General features: G+C 39.6%; 1 protein-coding gene across 1 annotated transcript; it reads right to left on the bottom strand.

Moving 5' to 3' along the window:
* Positions 1-767: 767 nt before the first annotated feature.
* slc6a1b (solute carrier family 6 member 1b) lies at positions 768-11,318 on the bottom strand. Its single transcript, XM_042089002.1, has 15 exons — positions 10,923-11,318; positions 9,652-10,036; positions 9,222-9,353; positions 8,851-8,951; positions 8,469-8,578; positions 7,824-7,956; positions 7,459-7,593; positions 7,244-7,347; positions 6,801-6,925; positions 6,502-6,614; positions 6,119-6,250; positions 5,138-5,240; positions 4,418-4,518; positions 2,344-2,511; positions 768-2,073 (listed from the first exon to the last, which is right to left on the bottom strand). Exons 2-15 carry the CDS (start codon positions 9,884-9,886, stop codon positions 1,966-1,968), a joined length of 1,800 nt encoding a protein of 599 aa, XP_041944936.1. The 5' UTR covers positions 9,887-10,036; positions 10,923-11,318; the 3' UTR covers positions 768-1,965.
* Positions 11,319-16,691: the final 5,373 nt, after the last annotated feature.

Genomic DNA, 16,691 nt, shown 5'->3' with positions numbered 1-16,691 from the left:
AAGTATAACCTTTACATTATAAAACAATGATTAATGGAATCTTCACATATCAGAGAGAGCACATTATATAATCTATAATTCTTTATTTTTTCAGATAACATATATGGCAATCATGCTTTTTATATAACACCATCTAAAGACATGTATTATATTTTTTACATATAATATTTTACAGTAGGCCCATGAAACAGTTAGAAATATACAAAACAATATTCTTTGACTAGACATAGTATCTGTAATTGTATTTATTATTATTATTATTATTATTATTATTATTATTATTATTATTGACATTATTTTTACATTTCATAAAGATATGTGCTTTAGTTTCTGAGATCATTGTATTATTGCAGAAAACAGCAAATAATAACGATAAGATTCTTCAACATTTAGACAAAAACATCATAGGTCAAACAAACATTCACAGTTACATCTTTTACACAGTACAGTTTTACAACATTTTTGTTCAGAGAGAAAACTGCAGTATGGTACCTTTATACAAAATCACCGAACATTATCGATTGCACATTTTAGTTAGATATCTTTGCAGAGAACAAAATGACTAATTGAACCAGATCCCTGTCATGTGTAGCTGCCATAGAAGCAAACTAACATTTTCCTTGTTGCAATGCAATCTCAATACCTTGTGGAATTAAACATTTGTGCTTTTATCTGGTGAAGTTAGGAAATACTGTAGGGACACAAGCAGTAAACTCTGATTTAAACCTATATATACTCTCTATATGAATATATTAGAACTATATGTATTGCCAAACAACTTATTTTTTCTTAAAAACAAATAAAAGAAACTAAAAAAAAAACATGTTGGCTTGTCCTTGTTGGCAAAGATTGCTGGTTCATCTCTAAGATGTCCTCTGTAAACCGGCATTGTTAACCTGCACAGTCATGTAAACAGACTATGGCTTCTGCTAAATTCGATTGTTGGCTGAAGGCCTTGTCATGCCTTCCAAATTTCAGGAAAAAATTTGGTCACTTCCACCTTTGTTCCTGAGGAGTGGCACACTAATGTATTAAGCAAGAAACTTCAAAATGGACACTGCCAAAAATGCTTACGTGGTAAGACCTTGTACCCTGTGCTTTGCAATGACATGTAGCGTAACTAACTCTTAATCCAAATCTAGGTGGTGTTCGTCTTTTTCCCCATTGTATGAGTATGATTTTGGTCCTTTTCACTCTTACATACAAAACACCCTAAAATGAATCTAAAAAACATACAAAGTCATATTTGTCTTTAAAAAACAAAGATAAAGTTGTAACAGTCTGTCATAATACTGAATTGCTTTTGTGGCAGGTACTAAATCATACTGGCCTTGTGCTTTTTAAGGGACACCCTCAAACTTACTGAAAAAAGTCTGTAAACTGCACTTCTTGGAAAAGACTGATAGTCAGGCTACATAGAAGTATACATACATCATGAAATTTGGCCTTGCCTTTTGCACACTCCCGTAATGGTCATTGCTTGAATAGGTCAAAAACAATTCCATTATGCAATCACTGTATTGCATTTATGTGCCTTGTAACTTCGCCTTCACTTTGCTGTATTTTACTCAAATACAATCAAATACAATCTGATTCTATTCTAAATGTTCCTTTTTACAATAATTAATAGATTAATTACATGTAAATATTTTAAATTAGCACAGCAGTGTTGAATCACATTGGGCCTCCAATTCACATAATTTTTTAAATTTACAGTAGTTCTCTGGTTACTATGTAACATTTTAGAAAGACTAACATTTTGCATATGATATACAAACTATCACTAAAACGTTGCTTGGTAGTTTGTCTTTTTTGTCTTTTTCACAAATGAAAAAAAAAATGTAATCAGGTTGGTCACATTTTTCCCTAGGAGGTAGGTGATTATATTTTAGACATGGAAGTCCTTGGCTGTGTTCAACCATGATTACTTTTTTCTGCATGGGTGTTGGCCTGTGTAATGGGGACTTAGATGTAAGCTTCCTCATTGGCAGGATTGGAGTTGTCCGGTTGCTGCTCCGGCCCATTCTCTTGGGCTTTCACTAGTACTGTTGGCTGAATCATTATCCGAAGACGCTGAGGAAAACGCAAACATCATCAGTCGTAATTTTGTGGATGATCAATTTGCCCTCAGTGGAACTACTACCTAATAACCTAAACCTTGTTTTCAAGGAAAGTAGCTTAATGCAACATCAGTCAGTAACTCCTGTCTAGTATTCTGATTAATTCACAAATATACAGTATGACAACTTTCATCACCGGTATAACTGGAAAAACTTGAACAGATATCTGATCTTTGACCTAGTCATTCGGTTGTCTGTAGCCTACTCAGCAGGATGTACTTACCTCTTTATAGGAGCCTTTTAGTGTGAGGAACATGTAGCCCATGTACCCAGGAATGAGGACCATGGAGGACAGGGCCATGCACCAGCCCACACCTTGTCCCCATTTCGGGAACACGTAATCCCCCAAGGTGAGAGGGACCATCTGAACCGCGCTGAAGAGGAAAACACCCTACAACACAGACAATGGAGCCATACATTTACATAGATATGGGAAATCAGAGGGATAACATACAGTACACTCACTAGCTACTATATTAGGTACACCTTGCTAGTGCTGGGCTGGACCCCTTTTTGTCCATTGAACGGCCATAATTATTCATGGAATTAATTCAACAAGGTGCTGGAAACATTCCTTAGAGATGTTGGTCCATATTGTCATATCATCACGCAGTTGCTGCAGATCCCAAAGATGCTCTATTGGATTGAGTGGATGTGGTGACTGGGAACTCATTGTGATGTTCAAGAAACCAGTTTGAGATTATTCAAGCTGTGTGACATGCCACATTATCCTGATGGCTAATTTCAGATGGGTACACTGTGATCATAAAAGGATGGACATTTTCAGAAACAATACTCTGGTAGGCTGTGGCATTTAAATGATACTCAGTTGGTACTAAGGGATACAACGTGTGTGAAGGAAATATCCCCCACACCATTACACCACCAACAGCAGCCTGAACTGTTGTTACAAGGTAGCATGGATCCATGCTTTCATTCGGACCCTACCATCCGAATATTGCTGCAGGAAACAAGACCCGTCAAACCAGACAACATTTTCCAAATCTTCTATTGTCCAATTGGTGAGCCTGTGTAAAATGTAGCCTCAGTTTCCTGTTAGCTGAACAAAGTGGCACCTAGTGTGGTCTTCTGCTGTTGTAGCCCATCTGCTTCAAGTGATGTGTTATGCGTTCAAAGATCTAGCATTCTTCTGTGTTTTTTATCAAGTGGGTTGAGTTACTGTTGTCTTCCTATTAGCTCCAACCAGTCTGGCCATTCTTATCTGACCCCTGGCATCAACATGGCATTTTCACCCAGAGAATGGTCGCTCACTGGGGATTTTCTTTTTTGGACCATTCTCTGTAAACCCTAGAGATGATTGTGTGTGAAAAATGCCAGTAGATCAGCAGTTTATGAAATACTCAAACCAAAATAATCAACCCGTCTTGGCACCAACAATCATGGCACGTTCAAAGTCACTTGATTGGCTCATTAGATATTGGCGTTAATGAGTAATCGAACAGGTGTACCTTAATAAGAGTTGCCGGAGAGGGTATATTACATTGTTGTGTTGTGTTGTGTTGTGTTATGCTATAATGTGTAAACTGTGAAGAACTTCCCTGGTTCCAGTTAAACAGCATGAATGAAGTACAGTAATAAGAACCAAGAGTATGGGTTATATTGCAAATATATTTTATATTTGTGATCTTGCCAACTTTGTCTTCTGAATGTATATAATAACCCTTTGGTATTCCCAGGACAAAATAGTCTAGACATATTTCTAAGTTTAAAAATAAATATAGTAGTTTAAGTATAGTTTAAGTATAAAAAGTCTTGGGGAGCTTTTTGTCTTTATTGTACAGGGCAGTGAAGAGATGGTCAGGAAGAGAGTGGAGGGGGAGGGAGATGGGGTGGGATCGGGAAAATGACCCAGGTCAGACTTGAACGCCCGTGGGCACTTGTGCCTAATTGTGGTACGGGCACTGTAGCCAGTGGCCCCCCAGTGCCCCAAAATAGTCTACATGTTGACATTATTTTCCTCTGCTACACTGTATATTTGGACACATAGGCAAAGGACACAAGAGGCCATTCGGTAAATCATCTGCATTGCTAAACCAAATAGCAGGCTGTTAGTACCAGCTGTTAATAGATAACATTGCATTTTAATAGCCTGCTAACACTAGCTAACTTTCAAGATAAACTAAAATATTACAGCAAAAATACAAATAAAAATGTTTTCCTAAATGGCCAGCAAGATAGCCAATAACACTGGCTGGTAAGTTGTGAATGCAGCACACATAAAAGAAAATCAGCCAATAGCGTCCATTTACACATATCTCATTTATATCGGTACTTACAGCGACAATGAGAGGGGTAAAGACCACCCAACACAATTTCCACCAAATGCAAGGCCTGTATCCAATCATCTCCTCGATGTTGCCATAAAACTTGTCCACACCTGCCACACAGAAAACATGCAAAATACAGCTTGCACTCGATATATTATACAAATATCCACTTAACCTCAGATTACTGCTGGTAAGACGTCTGAGGACTGGCTGCCTCTGATAAATGCTAATAAGAGTCATTCTTTTAATTTTGCATAATCAACCCTGTCATGCATAACAATTAAGTTTCTTACGGCTCCAAGCGAGGAATTAGTTTTTTCCATGAATTATATGGATTTAAACAGGATACACATTTTCCTCACAAAAGCCCATACAATCAATGTAGTAGGTATTGCCATTAGTAGCTTTGGTCCCTAGAGCACACATATACTGATGAAAATGTATGTACTGTACTGTAAGTCACTTTGGATAAAAGTGTCTGCTAAATTAATAAATGCTTGCAAAAGATATTGATCAATGTCTGTATGCAAAACGACTAGGTAAGCACACTCAAATATAAAGATAAGTAAGCAAAGTAATGCTTGGGCACAATGCTTGGACTTCCAAACAGGACAGCCAAGACGAGTGACTCAAGATATAATCTTAAGAAGGCTGCTGACTGGAGGGTGAACTCACCATAGAACCAAGATATGGCGACATACTTAAAGAACACCAGAAACAGGAACTCACCATAGAACCAAGATATGGAGACACACTCAAAGAACACCAGAAACAGGAGGCACATTCCACTAGCAGAGTAGTAGTCAAAGAGTTTAAACACGTACAGGCCACCCTGGTGAAAGCAAACAGCAAAATCACATGATTATGATCCAGCAGTGGACAAACATGTCTGCCTTTACTCATTTACACACAGCCTTCAGTGAAATGTGGAGTCAAAAAACAGACAAACCCGAAAATATCAGGTGAACATGGAATGACACACTGGTGAGGTGAGCTCTGAAGGACTCAAAAGAATGGGGACACATACAGTAGTGTTGTAGAAACACAGAGTGCAACAAATACAGTGCAAATGGTGGCCAACCTTGACTGTTAGGTGAAACACAGTGCAGCAAGTGGTGGTCAAGGAAATTGTTTTATAACCTGAACGATTGTAGTATGGGGCACAGTTGGATAAATGGACCAGTTTTCTTCAACTGTTCCTGTAAAATACCCATCTTTCTGTAAAATACCCATCTCCCTGTTCATATGTTAATACATAAGTCACAACTTATATGTTATTGTTTTATTTGGTCACTAAATGTATGACACAAGTAGGAGTAGTTGTCTGTGAATGTAACCACTCAATTGAAGAGCTCTCCCACCTGTGTTGCAGCTTGTGATTACTGCTACCTCTTGCTTAATCCTGTCTATATGCATATTTATAGCTATTGTATCTGTAGTTATGTGATTACATAAGAGCTCTGCCTAGACATTAGCTGTAAAAGACTCAAAGAATTCAAACAATGTTTGAGAGCCCTGAGTTTATAGGGACCCACTCAATCCATGTTGAAGTATATTATTTTAGCATCACTTTCAGTCATCTGCAAATATATGCTTTAGGGAACATCAGTTCATGGCTGTATGTGACCTAATGTATTATGCAACCAACAAGAGGACTGTGATAGGAGCACATAGTTACAGGGGAGTGGGCGGTTCTTCTAAGCCGTTTACCTGGGTGATATTGGACAGGCCAATAATATAAGACACCAGGCAGACACCGGCAATGAAAAGCTCTCTCCTTCCCCTTAGAGCATGAGGAAATTCATCCACCAAAGCCGTGATGAAGCCCTCCACTGTGCAGAACTAAAGCGAAAACACAAGCAGTTAGGTAACAAAAGGTTAGTTATTTGGGTATCAAAAAAGATCCATATCACCAACAGCATATTGTGGCTTTGCAGACAACATATTGTAGCCTAGAGAACTGAACACACAAAATAACTCTATGTGATACTGAAGCATTACAGCAAGGTAATCAACATTAAATGGAATCTGATGCAAAAAAACAGGTCTACCAAATAGTCATGCAAGAAAAAAAAATAGTTTTTTTTTTTTACCTGGCTATCAATTCCCAGCATCAGCAACATTGAGAAGAACAGAATGGCCCATAGTGGTGAAACAGGTAGCTGTGTTACTGCCTGTGGATAGGCCAAGAAGGCCAGACCTGGACCTGAAAACAGATAGTCAGAGGCTTAGTTTGGTACTGAAACTTTGAGACATGCTCTTAAATATGGTCCTGTTATTTTGAAATGTAATGAATTCTCTAATGTCATTTAATTTAATAAATATATAATAACATTTATAAATGCGATATTCTCTCTCCAAATAAAAAAGAAGCCCTATCTGTAGCAATTACCCGATGCAGCTACATCAGCAATAGGCCTCTTTGTTATGTAGGCCATGAAACCGACAATGGAGAAGATGACAAAGCCAGCAAACATGCTGGTGAAGGAATTGATGCAGCAGACAATGATGGAGTCCCTGTGGGGCAGAAAAAAAGCAGCATGGCTTACTACTGCTGAATCAGCTATTGATTGCTTAGGTGTTCACAGTGAAATGGACATGGTTTGACAGATTGGCAAGAGAGAGTTGAAATATAATGTGTATGTATAACACACACCACACACCTATTTCATTGAGCCATACATTACGTAAAGAGGCTAACAGTTGTATGATAACAAGCCACAGCTGCAAGCTGAATATGGTGGTTTGATAGCACCATTTAACAGACCAGGCTCAAGGAAATTATGCTAATAGGTGTGTAAATGCCTGTGATTTAATCTTACAATTGCTGCCTACTTGTAAACATTGTTGTTGAAAGGGTTGTAGCTCCCGAGGGCAATAAGTGACCCCAGTCCTAATCCATAGGAGAAGAAAATCTGAGTTGCAGCATCCAGCCACACCTGGCAAAATCAGGAAGAGATATTAGAAAAGATTAGGCTCCATGTGATGCCACCTGTGATCACAAACAACTATAGATAGGCCCTATCCGTTTAGGAAAGAGCATACTGCACCTCTGACTCCTTGAGCTTGCCGAATTGAGGGGTGATGTAGAACAATATCCCATCCCACGCTCCAGGCAGAGTGACTCCACGGATGAACAGAATGAAGAGCATGAAGTATGGGTATGTTGCTGAGAAGTACACCACCTAGGAGGCACAACCAATAGCGTAAGGCTGCTGTAACAACCAGCTGTTCAGATAATCTCCTCAAGTCATAGGGTCTTGCAGTATAATGAATTACTAATGTTTGGAGTCTGTAAATGTGGTAATAGAGGTTGCAGTTAAACGAAATACGACATGGAGTGTAACGGTGATGAAGATCATCATTTAGATGGTAAATATAGCATTTTCCCAAGAGCGTACGACTTAACTCCTACCTTTCCAGTCCACCCAACACCTTTCCATATACAGAAGTAGACGAGTACCCAGGCGATAGCCAGTGTTATGGCCAGCGGCACTCGGACCTCTCCTGGCTTATCCAGTCCGTCTGTCATCTGATGCATATTACGTCTAGCAGAGTAAACATAAAGATTCACTGTTTTGTGCTGAAGAATTGGACACCAAGTTTTGGCATGTTCTCAGTCCACTCTGCCATAAGACCCCTGCTTAACCATGCTTTCTGTAAAGCTATATACATATGCTATGCCAAATTCCATAAAATACAATTCACCCTGTCATGGATGGATTGTGCTTTCATCATATCATCATATCCTCCCCGAGTGCCGCCGTTGTAGCAGGCAGCTCACTGCGCCGGGATTAGTGTGTGCTTCACCTCACTGTGTGTTCACTGTGTGCTGTTTGTGTTTCACTAATTCACCGATTGGGTTAAATGCAGTGACCAAATTTCCCTCACGGGATCAAAAAAGTATATATACTTATACTTATACTTACTTATAGCTTGGTGGAACATGTTTAGACAACAATAATACTGCTTCCAGACTACACAGTTACAAAGAGATTTTTTTTTATTTCCTTGCTTTATAAATATATATTAATGTTCAATAGATAAATATTTGTCTTACTCCCAAAACTCCACAACAGCACTTGTCATGTTGGTGGTGTTTGCCATGCTGTAGTTTGAGAAACATCTGTCTGTGTTCCAGTGGTTATCACATGATTTCCATGGAAGCTCCTGTCAATTGTCAAAATATGACATATTTTAATTGCTCTGTTTTTCATTTTAATTCTGTACACCCCCCCCCCCCCCTCTGTGTGTGTGTGTGTGTGTGCGTGTGTGTGTGTGTGTGTGTGTGTGTGTGTGTGTGTGTGTGTGTGTGTGTGTGTGAGTGTGTGAAGTGTATTTATGCTTAATTTCTGGTGTTTGTTATAACCTCAATTAACTAATGGTGCAGTGTACAGTATGTAGTTTGGGAGAAAATATGCAATATGCAACGACATACTCACAGAGGTGAATGAGTTATACAAGTAGTAAATGGCCCAGGCAATGATGACAATGTAATAAATGTTTAGCCAGAAGGACAGGACAGCGGCAGCCCAGCCAACACCTGAGATGGCAGAATCAGGAAAATATTTACTTGGTAGAAACGGACCAACACGCAATTTACAAGCGTTCTGCGCTTTCCGATTCTCATGGTGCGTCAAATAAAACTTTTAATGAATTTGGTGATAGTGAACCTCGTGGCACTAAACCTGTATCTAATCCGTTACTAATTTCGCAAACCGTAGCTTTAACGGATTAACAGCGCTTTGAAAGAGACCTTCACAACAATTTCCACGCTGTGTACCCTATATTTGGAGTAAATTTGCATGTTTACCTTTGAACATTGGAGCGAGTTTCCACACTCCAAGTCCGCCAACGGATGTGTACTGACCGAGGGCAGTTTCGAGCAGAAACAATGGTACTCCAGCAAATATGAGGGTCAAAAAGTAAGGAATCAAGAAGGCCCCTGAATAGGAATTAAATGGTAAAAAGTATGTATGAGTGGCAAATAAACATTTGAAGACACAACAAGCTAGCATGTAGTTAACGATATCAACAATGAGCAATAACAACACTTTGATTGCGCTGCAAAAGAGTAGAGATAGCGGGCGCAGATTCCTGTGCGAATTCAGATGGGGAAAACTACAGTCGAGCCAATGAGATTATTTAAATTAACCACCAGAACAATGCAACCATTGACGAGTCCAATTTTGAGACTCCACTTGTTTTAGAGAGCAGGGGGAAATCCAGCAAGTTGTGTTTACCTCCACCGTTTTTTCCACAAAGATATGGAAATCTCCAGACATTGCCAAGTCCGATTGCGTACCCAACACAAGATAGCAGAAAGTCAAATTTCCCTTGCCACGTTTCCCTGTCGGGAATATCCTTCTTCGGTTGGACTTTCACAACCAAGGTTTTGGGTTTATCGTTGGATGTCGGTGCCTCGTTTACTTCTGTTAGCACATGTCCATCGGTTGCTTTTGTACCGTTTGTCGCCATCTCTCTGGATTTTGCAGAAGTCCTGGCCGGCGGACGGGAGAATTCAGCACCAGTCCACGTAGACAGCAGTTTCGCGGTTCCTCACCCAAGCTTGAGATGGTGCGGGAAATCAGGAGAGATATCCAACAACTTTCAGGATGAAGTAGCAATCTGGAATGACAGCAAATATAATATTACATCAAGCTGCTACCGATATACTAGCACTTGTACAAAACATAGGAAGAAGAAACACTGCGTCGGAGGCAGAAGAGCGCTCCGAGGATGCGCTCCTAAATCACTTGACGCGACAATGATTTGATTGTTGATTTGAAATTTGCGCTCAGAATAATATAGGCTGCCGACTATTGCAAGACTTTTCTAGACTTTGCATTTCAATTTCTCTCATGCAAAGAGTAAAAACACTATAAGTAATGAGTTGAGTAATGATAACGTGTTAATTTAATGTGGTAAATAGCCTATCGGGTACGTAGTAGGCTACTGGATAAAATATGCACAATTGGAGTACATAGAAGTTACAGTATAATATATTTTTGAATCTTTAGGCTAATTCCTTTTGCCGTTGAATACTTCACCTATGTCAAGCTTTTCTGTTCAACACGACATTTAGACCCATAAACATATATTTATAATTTAACATTACAAGAGACTGAGAAAGACTGACAAAAAACATACATTGCGATAGGTGGGAAACGTGACACTGGCTGAATTCTGACATAGTCCAGTGCATGAGAAAAAGGGGCCGACTGCCGAGAGCAAAATCTCTGCGCGTAAAATAGATCTATTGGTTGTTTCAGCTGAAGACTTTCACTCTCTTGAGATGACAAATATAAGCAGACAAAGAATAGTGCCAGTTATGTTAAGATGTATGTCTTAACATAGAAGAAATAGGTATACACCGGACTCATCAATACCCTCTAAATGTCCAAATGTATTCATTTGTCCAGTTAAATTTAACGTGTAAAATGTTATTCAGGCGGCCAGAATGGCACATCAATCTTAAAGTTGTTTATTCGTTTCAATACAGAATTTTACTTACAGCAAGACTCCTCTACTGGATTTTCAGGACGGGAATATCCGGTGGTTATACTTGAAGTTGCACACAAGAAATATCACTGATTGAAACAAAAGAGAAACGTCTCCATTAAACTTGAGAACAATCAGCTTATCCAGGGGAAAAGGTGTTCAAATGCCTCGGTGAGTGGTGCTGTCCAAACTTGTGGTGCTGAAGGCGAAGAGGGAAACGAGTCAAGAGGCAGTTTCGACTTGTACCGCCGTCGAACATCAGTAACCCGAGATGTTACATGTAGCACGAGTCTCCGCTCTCATCTACATTTCGTCAATGTCATCTGAAAGTCGACCCTCCCCATGTTCAACATTTCCACCACTGAGATCGCAGCGGGTCTGACACTGGAGCATCTTCTTGACTCAAGGCTTTATATGCTTTCTGTTTTTTTTTTTTCTTCAAAGATTCGTGTATTTTTTCTTCTCTCACCAATTCAAATTGGCCACTCACGGTATGCTGATACGTACGTTGTATATGTTTTATGACTTAACATTTAGTTTGCGTGACTGCCTGAAGAAAGTTAGCCCACTGACCTCAACCTATCCTAGATAGCATAGGAATGCAAAACAGTATGTATTGAACATCGGGTTCGGATAAACGATCCGAAGTCGATTTACACTATAGGCCTACAATTTGAAAAAAAGCAACGACTTGTTTTGCACACATTGCGCAATTTTTTTGTTAAACAGTATGCAATTACAGCATAGGCTACGGACACACAATTAAAAGATGTATACTGTTTTAAGAATGATTTTTATTGCATCCAATGTAGCCAGTTCTATTGATGTTGCCAAGTGAATTCTAACGAGTTTCGTTGGTCTTGTGAATACCTCTTCAAACAGTCTCCCCTGCTTTAGTTTGTCATTCCTGGCTCATCTTGATCAGTGCCCACAATTGTGAGCAACGAAACAACACTGTGGAAAATATGTTTTGGGAGAAAACCGTGAACTTATTTAATCTAGCGCAACCAACACTAACGAAGTAAGTGGCAGATCCACGGATGATGCCAATCGTGCGCTGGTTGCTGGCGAAATGTGATAAGAAACCAGTCAATAAGTGGAGTCTGGGAGGGCGAGATAAATTGACTAAACTGTGCTTCAAATCTTCTTAGCGTTCTGTCTCCCGAAATAAAATGCCCCTGCGGAGTAACCCAAATCAACACACTTAATGCAGACTTTTACACGCATATTGCCATAAATTAATAGTTGCTTACTGGAAAATGAGGTTTTCATAGGTCAGCACAGAAGGTTTTGATGAACTGGATGTAAACTAGCATTGAAGCTCAGTAAAAGATGAAGTCAGCTGAAATGGCATCATGCAGGTCAGTTATGCTGATTATCCAATTCCACAGACAATTAGGAATGCCGACCCACAAAATATACATATATGACATGGAGACAGAGGCATGCGGAGAGAGCATCCTTGGGGCTACACTCCTCTTTACATTCACAAATGTGATTCAAAAGACACATGGATCATCCTGGCATTGACATATAAAAAAACACTAAAGAAGCCACTCCATAGTGCTTATTTTTATCACCCAATTTCTATTCTATTCCCAATTTACAAATCTAACCCATTCTCCCACATACACTCCACTCTATTGTACATCTCATGTTCTCACACTCAAACTCTCCCCAATGCACTGGTGCAGGCCTGCAGCACAAATTGGGTTGTTTTTTGCTTGTTTGTTTCACTTTCTTTCAATGTGTGGCTCTGTAGGCACGGAGTGGAGAGGGAGATGCACGGATCATGGCAGATGGTGAACCAATGAGGGGTGCGCTAACCTACTAATGATACAAAATGAAATGTAGCATTTAGATTTCCATCTGTGGTATTCGCCCCGTGGGGATGGGGAGCAGCCATGGCTCACGTTAGAGACCTGTGGTGAGAGTGTTGGCATTGGTTGGTGGCACACTTGATTTCTCAGCTGTGCACTGAACCTTATAATTGCATAAGGAGGTAATAATCCAATCTCTCAAACCCTTGATATTCAGCCCGTCATGCTGAAAACGGATGTAGCAGCATCAAAGCTGTCTATGTCTATAATACTGTGACTGTAAGCATCAAGCAGTAGTAAACCTGACTGGTCAACTATTTGTCCAGTCTATTCTTAGCTTTAAGAAGAGGATACTGACTGAATGATGCAGAAATGAATGACCACCATTATGTTGTTCCTTTAAATAACGGACATCAGCCCCATAGCGCAAAACAGAGCCATTTAGTTCATCTTAATTCCTGAGCAAACTTTTGTTTGTACTACTGTTTGTATGTGTTCACAGGGGGCAAGCATTCAACCAAAATAATTTTGTCTGAGTGAGAGAAAAAAAGTGAGAAAAGAACCCCAAACAGACCACAAAAGACTAGATCTAGCCTTTCAGCACAGAAGCTAATTGTGTTTACAGTATGCATCACTGAGTACAATATCATCTACCCAATACAAGCCAGTGTGCCATTGATTAGTTGTGTTGGTTTTCATGGGTTAGCACGTAGCTATGGGAATATGACACAGCGAGGGGAGGAAGGCTCCACAGAATCAGCCCTTTCTTCTTTTCAGCTCTAGGAAAACAAGGCCTTGGTGTCACATCTATTTATGTGTGACCCTCCAGGGCCCCGAATGCGGCGCTCTTCATTGGTAAGGCAGTCAGGTAGTCTGCTGCGAGCCCTCCAGAGGCTGCACTGTGCTGGGCTTCCGCTCCCACTGAAAGGCCAGAGACAGACTGGCATGGCGGTTGCTGGGTGATCAACAAAGATACTCAGGGCCACTTCTGCAAAGGAGCTGGGAGGGTAGATGCATGGAGAGTCTGGGGGTGGAGTTTCTCAGCTGAATGTGGAGGCAAAGCCAACAGGTGTCTCATCTTGCAAAGCTGGAATGACGTGGGAATACCAGAGGTGAAGTGAAATAGTGTAGAGGCTCTTTTTCCCTTATGGAAATTACATTCTCAAAACATTCTTACTAAAGTTTTATATTGTTTAACAACTACTGCTATGTCTGCTACTGCTGTCTTCTTGAAATTAATTGAAGAAACAACCATGTATCGATTTATAATTTTGATATCGATTTAACTGTAGACCCTTTCTGTATAGGTCAAACACGCTTAAACACCACAAACAATTGTACATGTTAAAAATTGTCTGGCATTATCTGAAATAGAGATTTAAGAGGGTCTTACTATACAAAGCCACGTAATAGATTATAATTTATGCCAATTTATAGGACCCCTTTTTCTCTGATGTTAACATAACAGGTATGAAGCTTTAGTCTGTTAAAAAATATCCTCAGATACTATTTTACAAGCCCATTTACAACTCTAAAATTAGGCTGGGGAATAAAAAAATAAGGCTAATTTTAGCAGATACAGTATATAGCGCCCCCTCATGCTTATCTGGCACCCACATAAATAATTAAGTGAACTTTATGCTGATTGGCTGCCTTGCAACCAAAGACTGCTCACAAAGGACTCTTTTACCTGAATCTCGAACTCAAAGTTGTAACGTAACCTGTGGAGGGGGGCGGTGGTCAGAGGGATGGTTTGTGTCACATTGTGTCTTTGTTCAGATTCGCCCATTTTTAGTGGTCATTTCAAAGTCCGAGATTTGCATATGAAGAAAGAAACAACTATGTTGTGCACAGAAGCATTGTGGCCTTGCTCCAAACTACTTATTTAACAAAGGCAAGGTAAAAATGGTTTTCCATACTATGTCTGCTTTAAAATAACAGCTACTGCTCTAGCCTATATGTAATGCTGTAATAGCAGGTAGGAGTGTGACTTTTTCCACACGTTTAGACGTTTAGAGAAAATTAATTGTGTATAGGTGAATGTAAAGTGATTATTTGATATTGACGCTGAATAATTAAACTGACTGTGTGAGGTTAATGTTGTAATGCTTTTATATGAAACCTTGACATTTGACACATGTGGATGTCTCTTGTGGAAAAGTGGAAATCCTTGTTGTGTTGCTTATGAATAAATCATTAACATAACAATGAGCTATTAATATGCTAATTAAACACTTTATTCATCGTATCCTTTATTTGTTAACTATGACTAAGTGATCTTTTCACCTCTTTCTGCCATTGTTTTTGGATCTTGTTCTATGATCCATTTCTCACCAAAAGCCTATTTAAATCATTAGCTAGTGTATTTGGTGTACAGAATTACCGGTGAAATACCACTGAAATTCTTGGTTTAAATATGTTTTAACAGGTTGACATGGCTGCCTTAGATGTACAATATTTGATAAGCAGAAACATTATTTTTATCCATATTTGGAAGGTCATCGTCAGCAAACAGCACAAAACCGAGATGAAGACAGAGATATTCCAGCCGAATCACCCAATAGCATGGAGAAATCTATGATTCAGAGGGGGAGAGAGCACCACAGGGAATAAGCATTGTGCAATCCACTCGCCTGCCTGTCTGCAAATTCAATGGAAATAATTGTTCATCAGAGCGAAGTATTAGATCTCAGTCTCAGAGCCACTGCAGTACTGGGATGCTGAGGCTATTTCTGTCTATATATTCTCTGACATTGCCTTCATATTTTCACACGTAAATTAATTTAGGAAACATGTTTTTTTTCACTGGATATTTATGTTAATTTATTGTTTTAATGAAACAATGTCACCTCTATTTTTATATCAATGATAATTACTCCAAAGGTCTTATCAACCATCATGTTTTTAGAATTGATGGTGTCATATAATGACGATTTATGCAACAGTTAGGTCCATATCACAGGACATCCCCACTCAGGGTGATTTACAGCTAGTAATCACACTCCCTGTTGCCTTGAATTAACTGACAAGAACATTCCATTGATTTGAAGCGAGAGAGCAACGATTTCATAATGTCCCATCTGAGTGAGAAACTGGAGTAAACAGAGAGTAGGGTATATGTTCAATTTGGAATGCTTCTGTTTGGGCCATAATGCCCCTGAGTAATGACTACAGAATTAATATAACTGTAATATCATTTACAGTTAACTACTCATAGAAACAAGTTTTGAGAAAGCCTGTAACTCCTGCTTAAAATAATATATGTTAAAACTTTGTCACTGTAAATTCAAATTCAAAAGGACAACCAATCAACAACCAATCTTATTTAACATTACACAACATGGCGCAGGATACAGTAATAATGCACAGTTGGCCGCCTGTTGTATCCAGGATCCGTAACGAACCTCCTTCACAATACCACATGTGTTGCCAGTAGCCTGAATGTCCAATCAAAGAACCAAAAGCAACAAAAACAAAAATCACCAACAGAGCAGCCTTCATGAGCAAAAAACAGCATCGCCAACAGAGCAGCCTTCATGAGCATTTCACTGGAGTTGTCAAGCAGGTATCTTCCTTCATCTGTGTTTGGTTGAATTAGGCCCTCAACACCATCAGAAGGCTCAACAGTGGTGTCTGTGTCCAAGACCCACCCCTCTCCACACTCATGATGGATTATCTTCGTTGCTGTGGCCATTTATGATCCGATCAGCAACATGACAAAACCTTGATGCAGGAAACCACATAACAACAAATTCTTCAGTTAACCCACTTTGTTGCTGTGGCCTCTTATGATCCGATCAGCAATATAACCAAACAAAATGCAAGCCTTTGATGCAGGCACCAACAACTTATTCGGTCAAACCTCTTTGTAGCTGTGACTGTTTATGATCCCATCAGCAACACAACCAGCCCCTTGATGCAGGCACCAACAGCTACCACTCCAGAAACACTGAGACAAACCA

Source organism: Alosa sapidissima, chromosome 4 (assembly GCF_018492685.1).
Source record: "Alosa sapidissima isolate fAloSap1 chromosome 4, fAloSap1.pri, whole genome shotgun sequence".
NCBI lineage: Eukaryota > Metazoa > Chordata > Actinopteri > Clupeiformes > Clupeidae > Alosa > Alosa sapidissima.
The sequence above is the reverse complement of the archived record's forward strand: the minus strand, read 5'-3'. Positions and strand labels throughout refer to the sequence as shown.

Coding starts and splice junctions, on each gene's coding strand:
- slc6a1b (XM_042089002.1), bottom strand. CDS start 9,886: ATGGCGACAAACGGTACAAAAGCAACCGATGGACATGTGCTAACAGAA. Junction 8,952..9,221: donor ACTCGCTCCAATGTTCAAAG/GTAAACATGCAA, acceptor CTGCCATCTCAG/GTGTTGGCTGGGCTGCCGCT. Junction 7,957..8,468: donor GCTGTTGTGGAGTTTTGGGA/GTAAGACAAATA, acceptor TTACTCTGCTAG/ACGTAATATGCATCAGATGA.